We start from the raw sequence: 20,925 nt of genomic DNA, 5'->3' as shown, positions 1-20,925 counted from the left end.
TTTTATTTTCATTTGATAAATTTTGTAGGGTATTTTCCATATTGTTAGTTGTGTATCAATCTTACTTTTCTCTTAAAATTAATTTCAAAATGCACAGGTACTACATATACTATGTACATATATATATATTCTAAATGTTGTAACATATAAATAAAACATTAACATTCTTTTTGGCTATTTCCTATAATTCCACAATCCATGATTTTTCTTTTCTTTTTTTTTTTTTGAAAGATTTATTTATTTATTTATACTAGCACTGGGTACAGTCAGAAGCGGGGTACCGTGAGAGAATTCACCAGAGTCAGAGGGGAGAGCAGAGCCAGCAGACTGACTAAGTACACTGCTCTGCTGAGGAGAATGGCGGGCGGCAGGGGAGTTCTGAGCGTCACGTGGGACCCTCGCCCGGAGGCCAGGGATCGAACCAGCGCTGCAGAGGCTGCAGGCAGCTTCACAACCCAGCGCTCAACCGCTGCACCACCGGGGAGGCCCCCTCCATGATTTTTCAAAGAAGACAATTTGTGTATAATTATCTAGAACTTTATCTATACACTTATATACATGTAAATGAATCCATAGACTACAGATGATGCGTTGCCTTTTTAAAAACATAAATGTCAAGATGAATTTAAATTTCACTAAGAAAAGATCTAAAAAGCAATCAATAAATATTTGAAAGTAAAGGACAGTGAGGGAGGACCCAGCCTAAAAGAAGCTCTCTGAACCTACTATCAATTAAAGTCACTAAAAATGTCTGACCCTGTGGCAGGAACTGGTAAGTACAGTTGGGCTTTGATACCTGGAGGTTCTGCATCAATCACAGATGGAAAATACCTACTATTTAGTTAGCCCTACAATGACCGTGTGTGTACTGAACACACACAGACTATTTTCTATTATTGTTCTCTAAACAAGATAGCATAACACAACTTATTTACATAGCATTTACACTGTATTAAGTATTATAAGTAATAGAGAGATGATTTAAGGTACATGGGAGGATATTGCAGAGGTTATATGCAAATATTATGCCATTTTATACAAAGGACTTGAACAGTTATGGATTTTGGTGGTCATGGGATCCTGGAATGACTTTGGTGCAGGGACCAAGGGATAACAGTAGGTTAAAAAAAAGAGTCCAGAGAGAATCACTGGACAGAAGAATCAGTATCAGTATATATATGGAGTTGGCACTTCAAAGCAGTGGGGAAATGATGGGATGTTCATTAAGTGAAGCTGGGACAACTGAAGATCTACCTTGATACACATAACATTACAGCCTTACTTCTTGGTGTGTGTGTGTGTGTATTCCAGAGGGACTAAAGATAAAAACAGAAAATATAAAATTATAACAGTTTTAAAATAAATGTAAGATAAGCTTTTGTTACTCTGGGGATAGAGACGTCCTTCCTAAGCAAGACATAAAACCTAGAATCCATAAAGAAGGACTGAGAGTTTCAACTTCATAAAAATGAAAAATTTCTGTATGGTGGAAAAACATCATTAATAAAGTCGAGTGAAAAGTTACAAATTGGAAGAAAATATTTGGAACACATGTAATGAAGCATTATTATCTGCAATATATTAAGAAGGTCCTATAAGTCAATATGAAAAAGACTAATAACCAAATAAAAATAGGTTATGAATTTAAACAAGTAATTTGTACAACAGAAGTCCGCATGACCAATACACTTAAGAAGAGCAATCTATACTTCATTAGTGGAGTGGTCACTGGGATCCCACAGTGGGATCTCAGGCCCCTTCAGCTCTGAAGGACTTACTCTCCAGTTTCAGGGAGTAATGCTGTTTTGTCCTAAGACAGCTCTTAGCTGTCACTCTTTTCTGGGGATTTCTGGGCCTGAAGGAAACTGCTTTACCCAAGGTCATGCCTCTCCCTAGGGACAGTTCACATCCAATAACTGATCAACTTGGAAGTATAAAGGTCAGTTGCCTTCCTCCTAATTTAGGACTGCTCTGAAAGTCCATCCAGCTCCAGAGCCCCTCATGGGGTTGCTGAGGCCTTTGTGGGGACTGCATCACTGCTAACTTTTCCCTTTGCCCAAATCTGCTTCCTTCTTCCTCTCACAGGAGTTTATACCAAGATCTCTTCTTAAAAATATATTGCATGCTGATCTGTCTCAGAATCTGCTTTCTGGAGAACCCAGTCCACAAATATTAGGATTAAAGGAAATAAAATTGCAGTGAGAAAATCTTTTTAATTTCTCATCCATCAGGTTAGTACAATTTAAAAAGACTGGGGAATAAACTCAGTTTAGTTGGTGAAAATGTTAACTGTCAGAACCTCCTTAGTATGCAATTTAGAAGCATCTTTAAACATTTAAAATAAGTCTATCCTTTGACCTAGAAATCCCACTTCAGGAAATTACTCCATAGAAATAAGGATGCTTTTTATATCTTATTTAAAACAGACAAACAGGTCATTAGATGATATAGTCATACTACAGAATACAAGATAGTAACTAAAAGAAAAGGTCAAGGAAGACATTTAAAAAGCTAGTTGTAGAGCCACATTTATAAAATGGCCCATTTATGTAAAAAGGAAACCTTAACTGTGTGGCAAAAGGCTGCGGGAGATTCCTAGCACATGATTTGAGTGAATGCCTAAGAGGAGGAGAGTTGGATGGAGACCAAAGACAGATCCACATTTAATCTCAGTTCATCCTAAAGAACCTATATCACTGTATTACTTGTATAATTATTAAAAAAAAACAAAACAGGCACAAATCCGGGCATTTTGGGCTATTCTTTGCCATGTTTCCTGCCTTTTTTCTCCTGTTTGGTTCTGAAGTCAGGGCTTGCATGAGTCCTGTCACCTGGAAGAGACCTTTCTGGGCCCCCATGGGAACATGGCATATTTGAGAGCCCAGTTGGCAATTTTCTTTCTGTCTCATTTAAAGCAATGATTCTTTGTGTTTATTAAGGACATCAACATTGTTAAGGAACACCCCTAGGGGACTTGAAGGCTAGACATTCAAAAGTTGAGGGCTATAAAATTCAAGGTCAGGAATGACATCAGGTTGAAGGCTTGAGTTTCTGGTGGAAGAGGCTGGGATGGAGACAGGGTCTCTCTGGGAGCAAGCCCAGTTGTTGGAGCTCCTGTTCTAAGTGGTCTGGTTTAAATCCTACCTGGCTGACGATCCCGCTGAGTTCCCCTTCCAACATCTTCACTTGGCACTCCAGTAGCTCGATGTTGCTCAGGGACGTCTGGTATTTATCCCTGTAGAGGTTTAAGCTCCTTTCTAGTGAGACAATCTTGTTCCCAGCCAGGGCAAGCTGTTCCTGGGCTAAATGGAGCTTCTCCCCTGTGTCCTCGTGATTTCCCATTTCCTCTTCATAGAGAATCACCTATGGTGTAGGAATGAAACCACATTCAACCCCTGGAAATAGCTAATGAGGAAAGGGATTGGCGATAAGATTCCATCCAGAGCAGTCTTATATCTTCCCTAGAAGCCCAGATGCACAGAATAGGCCCAGCACAGTTCTAAAAGCTGCAAAAATATAGTATCAGAATGCTAATGATTAGAAACTAAAAAATGACTCTATTATTTAGGTGGAAAGTACTTAACAGCAGGAATCATACCTATTTTCCATTCTGCCTAGCATGTAGTAAGCATGCAATAAAGACTTGTTAGTTGATTAATAGGAATGAATTTGTATAACCCATTTTTTAAGGGCATGAAATGACAGTATTTTCTTTTCTAGGTATTCTCTAGAGGTCTAATTTAGAAAATGGAGCGCCCCCTCATTGGCATGGTCCATGTCAGCAAAGTCCCTTAGAGATAGTGGGAGCATGACCTGAAATTCTTCTGGGATTTACATGGTCCTTATTTAGATTCCCTTTCTCCCTAATCAATTAATTAGTCAACCAACTGACAGATATTTATTGATTGCTCATGAAAAATGTCTTGGGTGGTGAAGTGTGTATAAAACATAGGCTCTTCCCTCAACGAGTTTATAAACTCTTACAATTTGGGTGTGGTGTGATTTAAAATGAGCAAATAACTGTATAGTTGTGTATGCTAAACTGTAGACTTGAATTCTAAGTATTGAGAAATTAAGAGCAGAAGGACAGCTTCATGTGGGTTCAAATCGTCCAGCATGGAATTCATACAGGACACATCCTATGGGGGGGTGGTGGCAAAGTAAATTATACTTGCTGTCTGTCATTTGAGATTTTTTTGTAGGAAAGAATCATTTAGTTTGAGGTATTTATTAAGTAAGGAGAAGAGTTAAAGAACATTTTATATTCATATATTTGTAACATCAGCCATCAGGGGTCCATTCATGGCTCCTTACCACTCACCCTTCCTTTGCACACCAAACTCATCCCAACAGCAAGCATCTTCTACTCTTGGTTTGAGGACTGCTTTGACCCTGGGAGGCCACACAAGCAAAGGAGCAAACAGGGCAGGTTACATACCCTCAGGTGCAGCCCTTAACCAAAAACTCAGGTGGGTTGGCTGGGATCACTTCCAGAGGTCTCAAAGGGACTGAATTCCAATTGCCCACAGCAGTAATCTTCTTTAGTGATTTTCTTTGTGGAAAATCCTGCCCTTTTTTGACTCACTTCTTTCACTGTGCTCCCCAAGATCACCTTTTGAACTAACTCCTTGTATTCATCTCCTTGTTTTATGGAAATCCAACCTTAGATAGAACTTTAATGTTTCTGTGTAACAAGGTATTGAGGGAACTCGGCAGAATGCCCTAAGGTGTTTTTATCCCCCCTACTCCTCTAGATTGGGATCTGTGTCAGTGGCTGCTATTGCTAAATTCCATATTCATTCTCCCCTCTCTTTCTTATTAATAGAAACTTGACTTTATTTGGGACAGCATGCATCTCACTAAAACACATTTCCTAGGAGCTAGCTATTGCCATGTGATTAACTCTGACCAATGATATGTAAATGAAAGTATGTGGGGCTTCTGGAAAATACATGTAAAAGGGAGGAATGTGCCTTTCTCTCCCTCCACCATTCCATTCTGATTATTTGGAACAAGGATGTAATTGTTGGAACTCCAGGAGCCAGCTTAGGTGACCTAGGGAGTAGAAAACTTGAGTTGTTGATGGAGTCAAAAAGAAGGACCTCAGGTACCTGATGACATGTACAGTTACCGTAGCAGTCCTAGACCACCCATATCCAACTTCTTTTATATGTCATAGAAACACACCATCTTATTTAAGCTGCTATTATTATTTGGTGCTTCTGTTACATGCAGCCAAATAGAATCCCAACTAATTCAGGGCCACTTTATCTAGGCTGGACTCTTGTTTAAGATATCCTGAACACCAGTCAGTTTTAACACAACACTTATTAGTTTTATTAAACCACAGTTTATGCACATGGGCTTTGTCCCTGATCATATTTTGCAGGATAACTTTTCTCTGTTCCTTTTCCTCTCAATCCTTTCCAGCAAATTCCTACTGACCTTAATTTTCCCTTTTAAAAAATTCTTGTTCCCTAAGATCCCTCATAAAGCTCCTGGAGTTAATCTTAAAGCAATGGCACTATTTCAGACAGTTCTTGGAATTTTATCTTTAAAGAAAAAGGAAGAAGATTGCAAGGGAGGTTGCCTGTCCCATTTCTTAGAACCCATGGCCTTACTGCTTCCTGTCCTTCCACTGTTCAACTGGTTTTAGTTCTGTAGGTTTGGCCTTTGTCATTTACTTGAGATTTCACAAGGGTGCTACTCTCCGGTTTAATAAATACTATCCTGAGACATTAATAGAAATGAATGCCTATACTATACTTAAGCTAAGTCTACATGCTTTAAAACTCCAGTCTGAAAAAATGACCAATCTGATACTCCCAATGATGGACTCAGGCTGGTTATCTTAAAAACTGCAAGTGCCGGGAATTTGTCTATTATCAAAACCTGATGTTTTTAAAAATCGTTGATTTAATGGGCCTTATATCTCTTTTATAACTCTCAGAGACCTAGAATATTTTGCATTTAAATTGCAACGATAATAGAATGGAGATGGACTTACATACACACATGTGCACACTCTCAACCCCGACACACACATGTTAACATGTACCCATACACATTAATACTGAAACTCTCACCCAATTATGTCATTCTGTCTAGTTCCCTCTGCTCAGTTTCAAAAAAGATCAAGAATGAAAGCAGGAATGTTTATGAAAGCTGCTCAAGATATTGTGAAGCTTTCCTCTGTAAGCCCAAAGTTTGCTTCCTAGCAGGCTTGGCCTGATTTCTGTTAGGTACATGGGTGTATGGGCCATTTCCATAGTTATTCTAGCAATACCTCGTCTTCTTTCATTTTGCAGTGATGATGAAGAAGAACCAGGTCAGAAGTCTGCTTCTCTAGGACGGACTGATACTGCAGGAGGGAACAGTAAGAAGTCTGCAACTCCTCTGTGCGAAACTCCAGTTCTTGCTGAAGGGCCAGCAATTTTTTCTTCAGTTGCTGAAGTTGTCTCAGATGACACTGTTTAGAGGGCTCAAGGTCCATCTGTAAATCCTTGAATGCTAACACTGGCTTCTTGTTCTGCAATAGAGGTTGACACACATAGAAGACTTCAGATCATCACCAAGCATGCATGTGTCCTTTCATGGTTTTCACTTGTTCAGCCCTCCGCCCATCTTTCCATCCTCTTATCTTTTCATCTACGGAGCACTTATTAAACATTTTACTTGATTCACAATGAAACTCTGTATTTCCACTCTGTAAGAAGCATTGAAAAGAAAGGGGGAAGAAACCCCCATGGTACTTTTCTGCTCTTTAGATCTACCATTATTTAGGTCAGGAGAAAAAACATCTATATAAAGGAGAGGAGGTTAAAGACACGTGTGATCGTGGGCATATGTCTAGCCTTCACATATAGGAGAACACAATTAACCTGGAGGGTAATGGATGGCTGCTTGTGGTTCTTGGGCTAAACTTGATTGCTAACAATGCCTACCTAACAGGGTAAATTCTTGGGTAGGATCTTGGGGAAACAGCTTTCTAGAATTCTGGAAAATTGAAGGGATGCAGAAATATTGTTCAGGTATATCGGGAGACTATTCACCTCCCAAGGAATAATGTGACCTTGCAGACTCAGGAAAGGGGAGGGTGGGCCTCCCCTGGTGGCGCAGCTGTTGAGCACTGGGCTGCGAAGCTGCCCGCGGCCTCTGCAGCACCGGTTTGATCCACAGCCACAGGCAAGGGTCCCACATGGCACATAGACCTCTCCTGCCTCCCGCTGCTCCCCTCAGCAGTGTACTTCGTCAGCCTGCCTGTTCTGCTCCCCGCTCTGGCTCTGGTGAATTCTCTCACCCTCCCGCGCTTCTGACTGTACCCAGTGCTTGTATAAATAAATAAATCTTAAAAAAAAAAAAAAAGAAACAGGAAGGGGGAGGGAAGGGAATGAATCTTTGCTAATCCAAGAGTCACCTGCTGCTAAACTCATCATACATTTTCTCCCTTCCTCCCTCCCTCCCTCCCTCCCTCCCTCCATAAACATAGGTCCAGCACCCACTTTCTATCAAGTTTTCTTACAGTGGGGGTGCATCCCTAAGTTGTTTATTGTAGTACAAACTGAGGCCTTTGCACATATGCTTCCCTATTTTCTTGCCCAATATCCCTATGGCACATGCAAGAGGCAGATGAAGAGTATGGCCAGTGGGTGCACTGTAACTCTTCTCTCTACTTATTATTCTCCTACTTATTCGTTAAAACTCTCTCTAAATTCTGTTCTCTTTCTCATTTTCCCCTCCAAAGCTGATGTGCCAGTACCACAGACTTTACAGGCATGTCCTTAACATGGCATTCCACATTTCCCCTTGCATGGTAATTATCTCTGTGCATGTTATCTCCTAATTAAATTACAGACTCCTGGAGGGCAGGGCCATGTCTGTTCCAACAGGGCCTGGGTTACAGACACCCAGCCAGGTATTGAAGGAAATAGAGAATAAGAATCCTCAGTGGCCCCCAAGACTTTGACCTTGTAATGTTGGCCTCATTAATTTTCTAAAATTAACTTTTAAGACATTTGTGTTGAGGTATGCTTTATATATAAAATTTATCCATGTAAGCATGCAATTTCATGATTTGTAGCAAATGAGAGTTGTGCAGCCACTAGTACAATACAGTCTTAGAACAATTCTATCACTTCAAAAAATTTCCTCATGCCCATTTGTCACTCCCATTCCTATCCCCCATTCCCGGTAACCACTAATCTCCACTAATCTGCTTTCTGCCTCTATAGACTTGCCCTTTCTACCTTTCTTTCTTTCTTTCTTTCTTTCTTTCTTTCTTTCTTCTTTCTTTCTTTTTTCTTTCTTTCTTTTTCTTTCTTTCTTTCTTTCTTTCTTTTTTCTTTCTTTCTTTCTTTCTTTCTTCTTCTTCTTTCTTTCCTTCCTTCTTCTTCCTTCCTTCCTTCCTTCCTTCCTTCCTTCCTTCCTCCTTCCTTCCTTCCTTCCTTCCTTCCTTCCTTCCTTCCTTCCTTCCTTCCTTCCTTCCTTCCTTCCTTCCTTCCTTCCTTCCTTCCTTCCTTCCTCTCTCTCTCTCTCTCTCTCTCTCTCTCTCTCTTTCTTTCTTTCTTTCTTTTTTTTGGTATGCTCAGTCTATGTTTGTTTTTTTTTTCTTTCTTTTTTCTTTTTTTTTTTTTTAAAGACTTTCCACATTTCATATAAGGAACTGTTTGTGATCTTTGTGTCTGGTTTCTTTCACTGAGCATGTTTTTGAGGTTCATCCAGGTTGAAGCAAGAATTAATATTCTATTCCTTTTGGTTGCTAAATAGTATGAATGTATCTCATTGTGTTGATCTCTTCACCAGTTGATGGTATTTCATTTGTAGGCTCTAATGACTAGTGTGGCTATGAACATTAACATGGTGTGGCTATGATATTTTCTTTTAATTTCAGCAAGTATTATGGTTCATGTACTATGTGTCAAGATGGGGATGTAGAAGCATATAAAAGACAAAATTTCTGCCTTTGTGGAATCCGTATCTGGGGGAGGTGAGAAAGAGGGTGAGAGAGAGAGAGAGAAAGAGAGAGTGAGAGAGAGAGAGAGAGAGAGAGAGAGAGAGAGAGAGAGAGAGCGTGAGGGAGAGCATGAGCACACGTGTATGAAAGAGTGCGCACAAATTAAACATGTAAATGATGTAGTGTATTGGAAGGAAGAAGGACTATAGAGGAGAAAAGCAGGGGAGTGAGATGAGCACAGCCAAAATGGAGGCAGTTGTAATTCTAAATTAAGTGTTAAGTGAGGACCGCACTGAAGAGGTGGCATTTGAGTCAAGACTTGAAAGCAGTGAGGGAAGAAGACTGCTGGGACCTCTGGGGGAAAAGAAAATAGAAAGTGCTAAGATCTGGGTGGAACTGGCTAGAGCAGAGACAGTAAGGGGGAAGAGCAGAACCTGACAAGGTGAGAAGGGAAAGGTCCACATAGGCCATTCTAGAGATTTAACATCTTCTTTCAGGGAGACAAAAGAGCCTTGGAGGACAATGAAGAGACGAGGGGCATGATCTCCTTTAGATGTCTGTTCTAAAAACCATCTAAGGGGGAGGTAGAAGCAAGCGGAGAGACCAGTAAGGAGACTGTAGCAGGAATCCAGGTGAGAAAGGATGGTGGACATGGACCAAGGTGGAGGTAGGAAGTAGCTGGATTTTATTCTATTTTCAAAGTAGAGTCCACAGGACTTTGCTGGTGCACTAGATGTAGGGTGGTGGGAGATGAAGGTCATCCAAGGTAGGATGATGCCAAGATTCTGGTCTGAGTCACTAGAGAGATGGAGTTTTAATGGCATTTAATTAAGTAAGAGCTGAGAATCAAAATAGAGAAAATCTTTTCTAGGGAGAGCGGGAAGGGAAAGAGAGCAGCACACATAAGGGAGACATAATCCAGCTCAGAAACAAAAGGACAACAGTTGATTGTGTTCACTCTGAATTACTCTTCGTGGCTCTCCTTGAAGTTTATTTCACTCTAACTGTCTCAGAATAGAGAAGACAGACAAAGAAAATGGATCACTAAAATCACCAGCAAAAGAAATCCTAGACAAAGGCAAGACTAACTTTTGGTTTGGATATTTGCTATGTGTGGCTGGATGGAAGTTGATGAAACTTCTTTCCTAAACCAAACAAAGCTGAATTTTGTATTTACTTTGGGAAGCCAAAATTACCAACATTTATATTTAATGCTTTTAGTTAAGTCCTTTCATTCTTTTTAAGATAAGAATATTACGATTCTTATAACTTATCTGTGAATGAGGTTTGGAAAGAAGGGAGTTGGGAGCAGTGTGTGTGTGTGAGTGTTTTGTGTGTGTGTGTGTACACATATATATGTAAATTGGGAGGTTCTCAAGAGCCCAAGCTCTCTGTCTACCCAGGTAAACTGGGAAGTGGGGAGCTACTTGGAAAAATATCCTGAATACTAAATGTGGACAGAATTAAATCAAAGGAGTGAACATCTGGGGATAGTTAATTTAGAAGAGCTTATTTTAGTAAAGCAAACACTCAATAGAATCCTTATCAAATTTTCCCCAAGCTCTGTTTCTTTTTGGGTTTGTTGAAGTTGAACTCATCTCTGAGAATTTATATAAACTGGATTCCTGGTCTTACTAGCACTGAAGTGTAACTTGATTTGCATCTGCCTTCTTCACTGCTGCATGTGTATGGCTCAGTTGAAAACTAACTATAGTCTCCTGATTGTATCTTCTTTCTCTGTTTCATTTCCCCATCACCAATTTTTTTTATTGCCCTAAAAGAATGGGAGAAGTGTCTTTCTTTTAAAAGGAGCTGCATTTTTTCTTTAGCCTCCCCCTCCTAGTATGAGATATACTATCTCTACTTAGTGCTCATAATGACTCTTTTCTTCAAAGCCTCCTGTGGGTAAAGAATGTTTTTTTCCTATCTATAGAAAACAGCCTGGCAATGAGACTGGTAAGCTGTTAAGAATTCCTCTTCTTCAAAGGTCATCTTTAATTTCCAATCTTCTGGGTTTAATTTTGTTATGGGATGATGATTCTAGTTTTAGGGAAAACTCCAGTTTAGAAGGTAAACACTGCACCTGATTTAATTTGGTAAAAAAGATCCAAGGACTTCTCGTCTGCAGAGAAACTAGAATTTTCTTGGATGAGAATTTAAACACTTTCACACTCTAGTTACCTATGGGTTTAGAGGAGTCACATTTCAAAGATTCAGAGAAATGCCTAGGTTTATTTAAGACATTAAATTTCTACTTATTTATTCCTAAGTATTTAAAAGATTATTTTTCCCTGAATTTTAAATTAATAGAAAAAGGCATGGTATGGATGAAGCCTACATTTCACTTATACATGTGCCAAAGAGCATTATCATAAAGACATCAATGCATTTCCTATTGTTTCTTTTTTTTTTTCAAGTTTCCTTCTTAGTAAAGATGTGGATATTTTATTAGATTCTTCTTTGATCTTTAAACTGAGATTTAGAGAAAATGAGCAAGTTGGAAATGATTTTATGCAAGTAAGGTTAGTGCATAGAATGACTATCAGAGTTGGACGTGATTCCCAAGGCCATCTGCTCCACCAGTTTTCTTAGACTTCTCCAAGGCTCAGCGGTCTTAAAGGATGGAGAGCGGTGGCCGGTCACCTGTAGGAATCTGTTTCCATATTTAGTCAACCTTTCAGTCCTACTTATGGTCAAAGAGATTATAGTTATTTCTCCCTCCTTGCCTGTGTGCCCACTTGATCACAGAAGGGAATTAATTGGCCTGGCATGATTTGCTTTTTCAAAAGTCACATTGGTTTCTGCCCAATACTTTGTGCTTTTCAAGTTGATGCTAATTGATTGATGTTAAGTTCTATATTTTCCCTGATATTGAAGTTAAGCTGACAGGTCTATAATTACCAGGATTGTCCTTTTTCCCTATTTAAAAAGATGAGCACTTCATTTACCCTTTTTCAGTCTACAGGGACATTCTTTATCCTCTTGAGTTCTCAAAATAATCGCTAGCAGCTATGTAATAACACCTGCCAATTCCTTAAGTACTCTTCGAAGTATGTCATCAGGCCCTGCTGATTTGCTTAAAGCTGGCTTTTCAAAATAGTTTTTAACCATTTTATCTCTTATTCTCATTTGCACTGACTCTCTTCTGTTTCAGGTTGGCATTGCTCTGATGACTGGATCCCTGCTGACTTTCTCCCCTTCATTTAAGAACTGAAAGTTTCATCTTTTTCCAGTCATTGCTATGAACTTTCCCCCCCCAACTTTGAGGTTTAAATGAGATATTGTCCTTGTAACTTTGTTTTAGCCTTATATCACTAGAAAGGTTTATCTGTTACTTTTTATATCTTCTACAGATGGCATTTCTTGTACTTTCTGGACCAGGAGGTGATATAACTATTTTTAAGTGACACACATTTCTATTGAATACATCTTTGTGTTTGAGACATTCTTACTAGTGATCTCTGCTTACCATAGATTAACTTTTTATAAAAGTAAAATAATTTGGAATAATGTGAAATAAATAGTTCTCATCTACTTTTCACCCAGCTGACCATAATGTTAACATTTTGTATAACCATAGTATATAAAAATGGGAGCCTAAACTACACACATTATTGGGCTTTTACCAATTTTTCCCCATGAATGTGTGCGGGTTTTTTTTTTTTTTTCTGTTCTAGGATCTAATTCCAGGTCCCACATTGCATTTAGCAGTTTCACTTAATTTTTTTTCATTCCTAATCATTCAAAGTGATATCTCTGTGTAATAATTTCCATCAAGAGTCTATTATTATTTACATATTCAACTAATTATTTTTATCTACAGAAATCAAATTTCTTACATGATTTTGTGCTAAAAGTGAAGTCCTCCATCTAGTTCAAAATCATTTTGACAATCTGAGCTCTACTGCAGATCAGGGATTCCTCCCTTGGCCACTGCCAATGCCAAGCAAGCTGGGAAATAACTCAAAAAGACCCTTCCTTTCTAGTTTGATCATCATTTTATTATGCTTTCTCGGTGGTCCCTTTCTTTTTGACTTTGAGGCACTCCTGTGATTCCTAGCTGCGTGAGGACTAGAGCGAGGCAAGTGAGGTACACATTTTAAGGGAGGACACAGCGAGGGTTGAGCAAGTACTGGGCTGGCACCTCAAGAGAGCGCCCGTGAATTGTGCACCTGAGGCACCTCGCTTGCTTGCTTTCCTCTCATCTAACCTCTGTCCCAGGATTTTGGAACATAATATATTCTTGATCTACAAGGTCATGTCATTTTCTTTCATTTATCCACTGCCCTGCCAGCCACTCCCTTAGCTGCACATGACATCTGATATCACATTTTAATGTTCTCACATAATTAAGGTCCTGAACTATGGCCTCCTGCTTATTTCCTTAGCTTCTTGTTAGATATTAGTCAAAATTTCAGAAAGTCTTGGTTTCCCCTTTGTTCCTATATTACATTTCCTTGTGGAAGGCAGATTTTGCAGGGATTTTCTGAGTGGATGAGTTTAAAGCCTGCTTTAAAGCTTGTTTCAAGCTGTTAGACCTTCTTCTAGGCAATTAGAAAAATAAAATGCGATTTAATACCTTTCAACTTCCAAGTTGCCAGGTACTTTTATAAGCCACATGGCTTTTGCTGACTGGGGGAATAAATTTGTGACAGCAATGGTGAAAATATCCTAAAATATTAATATTTAGAAATAAGCAACAATGAAAATATTCTTCCTGAGATCCATTTAGGAAGACCAATGGATTTTTCTGTATTCATGACTTCCTGGTGTGTGGGGGAAGCAGTGCTCTGTAAGATAAGGAGAGTTGCTTTGTTGGTAGCATTTTTAGGGCATTACAGATGAACAATCTGTGGTTTCTATAGGGAGGTAGCAAGCCCTGGGACTACTCTTAACAGACATAATTAGAAGATACCAGATCTTTGAAAACAAACACAGAAGAACATAGGGTTGCATACACAGCAACTAAGAGGCTAATGTGGGGGTTACAGCAACAGATCTGTGCAACGAGTAACTGCTTTATGTTTGCCAATAATTCAAGTCCCTAAGTGAAATGAAAACTGCAAGTAAGGAATTCTTGGAAACCCGATGTTTTCAGAGACCTGTGGGGAAATATCCCCCAGCTGACCCCCAGCTTGTGTGAGTAAATTTACAGGCTGGCTTAGAGAGATTAATGGTAGAGTTTCCAAAGAGAGAAACTTCAGGTTAAAATGAAGTTGCCTCTGTTAATGAACTGAGTAGTTTACACTGAAGTATTAGTTCAAAATCACAATCTCAAGAAAGAACAGGTCTTCCTGTTCATACATGTGTAGGACAAGTGTCACCCTCAGTATCTTGGCTTGGGTTCTTCTGGATGTAAACCCTGTGGCAGGGAACGGAGTATTGAGTAGTGGTTTACTTGGTGATCTTAGGAAACTCTGGTAGGAGTGTGGGAAAATGTGACGAGGAAGGGCAGTGAGCTGCTAAAGGGTGTATTATCAAGCTGACTGCCAATACTGGGGTACTGAGTTCCAGGGAGACTCTGAGACAGAGCAAAGAGCACTGATTAATATGCAAGAAGGATGGGATATTTAATCAACCATTTTTCTACCAGTCAATGGTTAAGGGTTGCCTCTAGGACATTCATTCTTTTCATTTCATTCATTCTTTTGCACTATAGCTTCATCTAGATTAGGTTCCTTCACACAGAAATGCTTGTGGGCAGAGGGTGGTGGGTGTGGTAATAAAGTGCACCAGCTGTGCAGAGGAACAGTGATATCTCCAAGTGGGTTTTTATTTTCATTGTTGACTTACAATTTTTTCTAAAATCCAGTAGATGATGCTACTCTCCATATAGAACTATGATCTGGTCTTTTCAGGACCATAGACCTCAAGTGCTATAAATCCAGGTGTGGAAAGCCAGCAAAGGAAAAGATAAGAGCCTCAGATGTCAGATGGAGAAGCCCTTGAAAAGCCTGAGGGAAGGGAGTGTGTGAGTGTGTGTGTGTGACCAATGGAAAAACTTTCTATTGTTCTTGCCCTGGTACCATAGGTGGGGAGCAGTTGCTGAATCCCTTACATGGTTGTTGTTCACCATCACCTCTTCCAGACTGAGCTCATTCTCCTGCAAGGTCTTCCCCTGTCTCTTGCAGACATCATGTAGATTCTTGATGTCAAGTTGCAGGCTCAAGAGCTTGCTGTTCAGGTTGCTAACATCTCTGTCTCTCTCCCCTGCCTAGGCAGTCAGAAAAACAAAAGCATCAATTATAAACTATCAAGAAAATGTTTACTTTGGTTCACTTAACAGGTTGACAGATTTTAAATTTGCTGGAAATTTGTCCATCAGCTCTTTGTTGTTATTTCTCACCCTGTGTAATATTTACACAGTATCCATTTGTGAGGTGCCTGAGTGCTCTGTATTATTCAATTACTTACTTATATTAATTAATCTTTACCACACCACTGTGGGTGCATCACAGACACCCTGTTTTTCAAGACAAAGTTAGTGTCTAGAATAATTCCAGGCTACCAGACTGTCTATAAATATTAATGGTTCTGCCACTGATGAAATGGAAATAGTGAGATGGCAAATGACCTTGTCAAGACTCTAGTGAATCAGTGATGGAGCTGGTGTGGATTCTGGTATTGCTTCACTTTCTTTTTTACTCACTAACCTGAAAGACTTCTCTCACCCATAAACCTAATTCTCTTCTTTGGAGATGTCCAACATTGGGAGTAAAAGTAAAATTTCTGGGCTGAATGTATACAAACTGTCTTTAATTATGAGTGAAAAATACTAGATCTCTTATTATTTTATTTTATTATTTTTTATTTTTTTAAGGAATTATTTTATTTTATATAATTCTTACATCATTTTTCATTTTTGCATAATGTGCATTTTCATTTCGGTTATATTCCCCATACAATTCCCATCCCCTTTTTCTGATCCTAATCCCTCTTCTCCTCCCCCTACCCCCCATCGTAGTGTGTCTCTGGTGTATAGTTGCTCGTTGATTTTGATTTTTACTTTACTGCAATTAGTCTTTTTCCTGGTCCCTTTTTACGTTTTCTAAATTCCTGCTATGAGTGAGACCATCTGGTATTTTTCTTTTTCTCTCTGGCTTATTTAGCTGAGCATGATCCCTTCCAACTCCATCCACACTGCAAATTGCATGAGTTTGTCTTTTTTGATTGCTGAGTAATATTCCATTGTGTATATATTCCACATCTTCTTGATCCAGTCATCTATTTTTGGGCATTTGGGTTGTTTCCATAGCTTACCTATTGTAAATAGGTAAGTGCTGCTATAAATATAGGGGTGCAGGTATCCTTTTGAATTAATGTCTTATTATTTTATTGCCGAGTCAGAATGGAAATTAGGGCCTCCCTGGTGGCATAGGCAGTTGAGCGCAGCACTGCGAAGCTGTCCACAGCCTTTGCAGTGCTGGTTCCATCCCCACTGGCCTCAGAGCAACCCACATGACAAGCAGACCTCTCGCATCTCACCCGCTGCTCCCCTCAGCAGTGTATTTTAGTCTGCTTGTTCTGTTCCCTGCTTTGTCTCTGCTGAATCTTCTCACCCTCCCACGCATCTTGGCTGTGCCCCAGCTCTTGTATAAATAAAATAAATCTTAAAAAAAAAAAAGAATGGAAATTGGTGACTAAGATCAAAATGGAGAGTATGGAGCATGGTGACTAGGGTAGAATTGGGGGTAGAGCTGTGATAAGCAGGTGGGCGCTCTCTAGTGTGTGTGCCGCAATGGTGTGAAGAGAGATTTGGAAGAAGACCTTTATGAACCTGTACAGTGTTCTGGCCCTGTCACTGTGCAGATCTTTCATATGACTCATGAGGCCAGCTATTTCCACCTCCGAGTCTTAGTGCTAGAATGGAGGCCCCTGCTATTATGGTAGGTGCTTGTCTTAAGTCAGATTACCCAGAGCAGTCTCATAGGTGAGGATTCATGGCCTCAATTAAGGAAATACTCCTAAGGAAATCAGCAAGGAGGTGGGGGAAGCAGGACAGGGAAGGGGAAAAAAGCAAGCAAGGGCATGATCCAGACTAAGTCCTGTGGGCAGTAGCTTTAGCCTGAACCCACAGGGAACTCTGGAGTGTAAGTTACCCTCTGAGTCTGTTCTGATTAGATGCAATGAAAGCGGGGCTGTCAGACTCAGCATCATTCAGCCAATGGCTAAGGGCTGCCTCATGGGCTGTGAGCTCCCAAGGACATCCAGCACTCTGTTCTTATGAGCAAAGTGACCCCAATAGCTCAAGGGCAATTCTTCTAAGAGAGTTGCAGGTGCAAAAGCACACAGAAGGCAGGAGATATGTGTGCAGAAATGGGAAAGTGATCCAAGCCACAGTGCCAAGGTCCCATATCTGTTGAGTTGCAGAACGAGGAGAGTTTTGCTCTCCCGACCCTATAGCCACCAAATCCACTGATAGCTCTGGCTTCATAAATATCTGACCTGCATAACGCATACTCCCTGGGGAGCTGGAGACCTGATATGGCACAGTAAATCAAGCCTTACTGGACAGGTCAGTTGGAGAGACCTCTGATGAGGCTGGGGGGGTGGAGGATTACCAGGAGAATCGGACGCGGCAATGTCAGTGTATGCGGAATTCAGAAGGTTTCCCAGAAGTGCTGCTGTCTCAGCTGATTTATTTCTTCATTTCCATTTAGTACCTGGATTTTTTTTAACCACTTTACAGTTTAATTAGGTTAACGGCATGGCTCTGTCATTAAAAGGATTTCATTATCTCAAAACTCTCCCTCTTCCTTCTCTTGCTCCCTTCCCTTGTGCCCCACTTTCAGAAAAATAACAGTGGATGTCAACTGCCCCAAGCATGTGATTACCATTAAGACAATTACCAGGGACTCTCTTAAGAGATTATGTGTAGAGCAGCAAAAGCAGCAGTGTACAGACATTTTTCTAACTAGAAAACAAAACTCTTGACCCAACAAGTAGCAGCTGTTTGAGTCTCAGGCTTTAAATTTCTTCTCTCATGGTTATGGAGGCTCACTGGGGAGTAGGGACCTGGGGCTCCCTCCCTGCCTTGACACAGAAATATCTTTCTTTGGCCTCTATGAGCAGATTAGGTGACAGTACAATGCCTGTTCTACAAAAGAGCCAAATGCCCTATACCCTGAACTTGATGCTGAATGTATGCATTCAAGGTGAGGGCCATGTCACCAGATTGTTACATATGGAGGCTGGCACATTGTGGACCCATTAACAAGATGCTAATGCCTGAGTCTCTCCAAGCTGAAAGCTAAATGCATTCCCCCACATACGTCTCAGGCCAAGCACATCACCCCCTCCCTCCAGTTCTGGGTATTCTCCTAGCGGATTTGCCAGCCCAATACTGTTGCAGCACGAGGACTTCAGAATTAGATCTTTAATGTAGATGATCTCATCTAATTGGACATTAGCATCACCCCAGAGTCTCTGAGGTAATTTCTTCATTCATAAAATAAGACCTTGGAATAATCTTTCTTTGAGGATTCCCTAAATCAGTTGAACAACAAGTGTGTTCTGCTGGATGTCAAGTGAAGTTTGCTTTTGAAATCAAAATGTAATCATGCTCTCATAAAGGCCAAATCATAAAGGGCTTTTTATTCATCAGAACAGGAATGAAAATGCTGGGAGAGCAATAAAGTGATTTCCATGAACTAATATTTTGTAGTCTCATCCTATTTTTTTACTATAGGTAGTTGTAAGAAGAGGCTGTGCTTCCCTCAGAACCCCAGAAAGGCACGTGTTTCTGAGGTTCCAGTAAATCAAATTTCTGGCTGCTATCTTGCGCAGAGGTCACTGGCACTATTTCTAATCCTATCTTCTTTATGAAGGGTAAATTCTAGGCAGATGCCTTTTGAGTATCAATATGCAGTAGGAATTGATTTAACCTGACACTTCATCAATCAAAGCTCTGTAACCAACACTGGGGCATGAGATGAACTAGGAGTCATAATGCTGACCCTCAGGCACCATCTGATCCTGTCCTGGATCTGAAGTCATTAATGATGGCTGAAATCACAAGCCTCTACCGCTGGGTGACTTTTCGCTTACATAAGCCATGCACTCAGGTAACCAGTTTTGCCTCTATGAGGTTGGAACCCAGTATTTCTGTATGAAAGATGTGGTACTGGCAGCAGCTACCTACCCACAAGCAAAATGGTGAGCACTGATATGTAGTTGCTACCATACTCTGCATAGTTATTGGAAAATAGGTTACTTACTGGAGCAAAATTTCTGTATTGATTCAACAGGTCTTTTTTTCCCCTCTTTCCAAAGAGCATGCCTTTTTGAACATGTTTCAAAAGCGGGGGAGAAATTTTGCTCTAAGCTTCCAAAGTATTGATGGTCTTATGCTTCTTCTTGGGGGAAACAGATGTTAAACTGAAGCTTGTGATTCAGTAGCATTGTCAGATGCCAAAGCTTCACAAAGATGCAACATGGCACCATTCCCAAGGATCTGGCACTTGGATAAGAAAGTTTGAGTGGCAGTTTCTAGAGTAATTTTGGAGTCAATCAACAATACTATAAAGGTATCTTTGGAAAATTATCTTTTATGTCTAAGGATAAGGACAAATCTTCAACAAACAGTGGGAAACCACTTGTAATGACTACTACCACAACTATTCAGTAGATAGCAACTTAGAGAGTTACATTTTAAAAAGCATGAAACCTTAAAAATGAGTGTTACTTCAGGAATTTTTAAACTTTACTTATATAGTAAAGTGTAGTAGAGTTTACAGTTATCTACAGTAATTTCAAACACTATTATTGATATTACTAACTTGATTCCTGAGTTTACTTTTTTATGTATTGCAATTTTTGGGAATTAATGGACACTTATATGAGGTTTTTCATGTGAGCAAAAATTTTGGAAGCAATTATGTTCTTATAGTGAAAAATGAGAATTTTTATTGTATTCTAAATTCTTTAAAAATTGGCATGCTTGTAAAAGTATCTGGATACACATGGCACATGGTTGCGGTCAACCACCTATGGAATATGGGCAATTTTTATTGACTTGGGAAGTTGCCACATACTTTTCCCCATAATATCCCTGGAGAAATGATTTCACTAGAAGGTAAGCTTCATGAGAATAGAGATCTCTGTCTATTTTGTTCATTGCTTTATCCCCAGCCCCTAGAACAATGCCTGACACATCAAAAGTGCCAAAGTTAACAACTGGAGGAAGGGATGCCTTTCTAGAAATTCCATACCAAATCCTTACTCCCTGCAGAAACTGAACAAATCCTGTACAACTTCCTTCAGTAATCCATGAGGAAAGAAGTTGAAAAACCTCTTTTATAAGCTGCTTGCTAGGTAGGAGTTCTGTTAAAAAGCTTATGCCGTATGAGACAACTCTATACCAACTAAAAGATTCTCCTTAAATTCTTTCTGGAACAAAGCAGAGAAGACATAACAGAGGCTGACCCAAATATTAGACTAAGCAGAACACTTCCTATATGCTAAGCACTAATGTTTTACATGCAGTATTAACTTCATTTTCACAGAAAACCTTTGATATAGGTGCGCATTATTCATGTTTTCTAGGTAAAACAAAGGAAGCTCAGAGAGGGTGAGCAACATGGCCAATATCATACTGCTGCTTAAGATATGGACCCAGACCCACCTAGCTCAGGTCTGGGCTCTTAAATGCTGTGTTTTGCTGTCCAACTCTATCTGTGATTTTTGGGGTGCTTATTACTGGAATTTTGAATCGTGAAACTTGAAGTCTTTGTAACAAAGGTTCAGCTATATGCACATAGAAGAGTTAAGGAGCCTTACCTCATCTTTCAATTCCTTGGCACTTCTCAATTCTCCTTTAAGGCTTAGCATTTTCTGAGCTTTGTTATAAACCTGAAAAAGTTTAAGAATTTAAGATGGAAAAAGTGTAAATGAGTCTTGCCCTTTAAAGATTTTCCCATGTAGATGTGTATCCTCAGCAGGGAGCTTGGAAAAATTTCCTGAATGTTAGTGAT

The 20,925-nt window shown here is 39.8% G+C and overlaps 1 protein-coding gene across 5 annotated transcripts in view; it reads right to left on the bottom strand.

Moving 5' to 3' along the window:
* PMFBP1 (polyamine modulated factor 1 binding protein 1) overlaps positions 1–20,925 on the bottom strand; it is a 43,209-nt gene that overhangs the window by 20,952 nt on the left and 1,332 nt on the right. For 4 of the 5 annotated variants that reach the window (XM_037516028.2, XM_037516031.2, XM_037516027.2 and 1 more), the window contains exons 2-5: positions 20,732–20,803; positions 15,012–15,167; positions 6,287–6,529; positions 3,145–3,363 (exon numbers count right to left, since the gene is read on the bottom strand). In XM_037516028.2, the coding sequence (XP_037371925.1) occupies positions 3,145–3,363; positions 6,287–6,529; positions 15,012–15,167; positions 20,732–20,782 (669 nt within the window). In that variant the 5' untranslated portion in view covers positions 20,783–20,803. The remainder of the gene's footprint in view (positions 1–3,144; positions 3,364–6,286; positions 6,530–15,011; positions 15,168–20,731; positions 20,804–20,925) is intronic. The other variant, XM_037516033.2, reaches the window with a different exon arrangement.

The sequence above is a fragment of the Talpa occidentalis genome, unplaced genomic scaffold (assembly GCF_014898055.3).
Source record: "Talpa occidentalis isolate TD23 unplaced genomic scaffold, MPIMG_talOcc4v2.1 talOcc4.17, whole genome shotgun sequence".
NCBI lineage: Eukaryota > Metazoa > Chordata > Mammalia > Eulipotyphla > Talpidae > Talpa > Talpa occidentalis.
The sequence above is the reverse complement of the archived record's forward strand: the minus strand, read 5'-3'. Positions and strand labels throughout refer to the sequence as shown.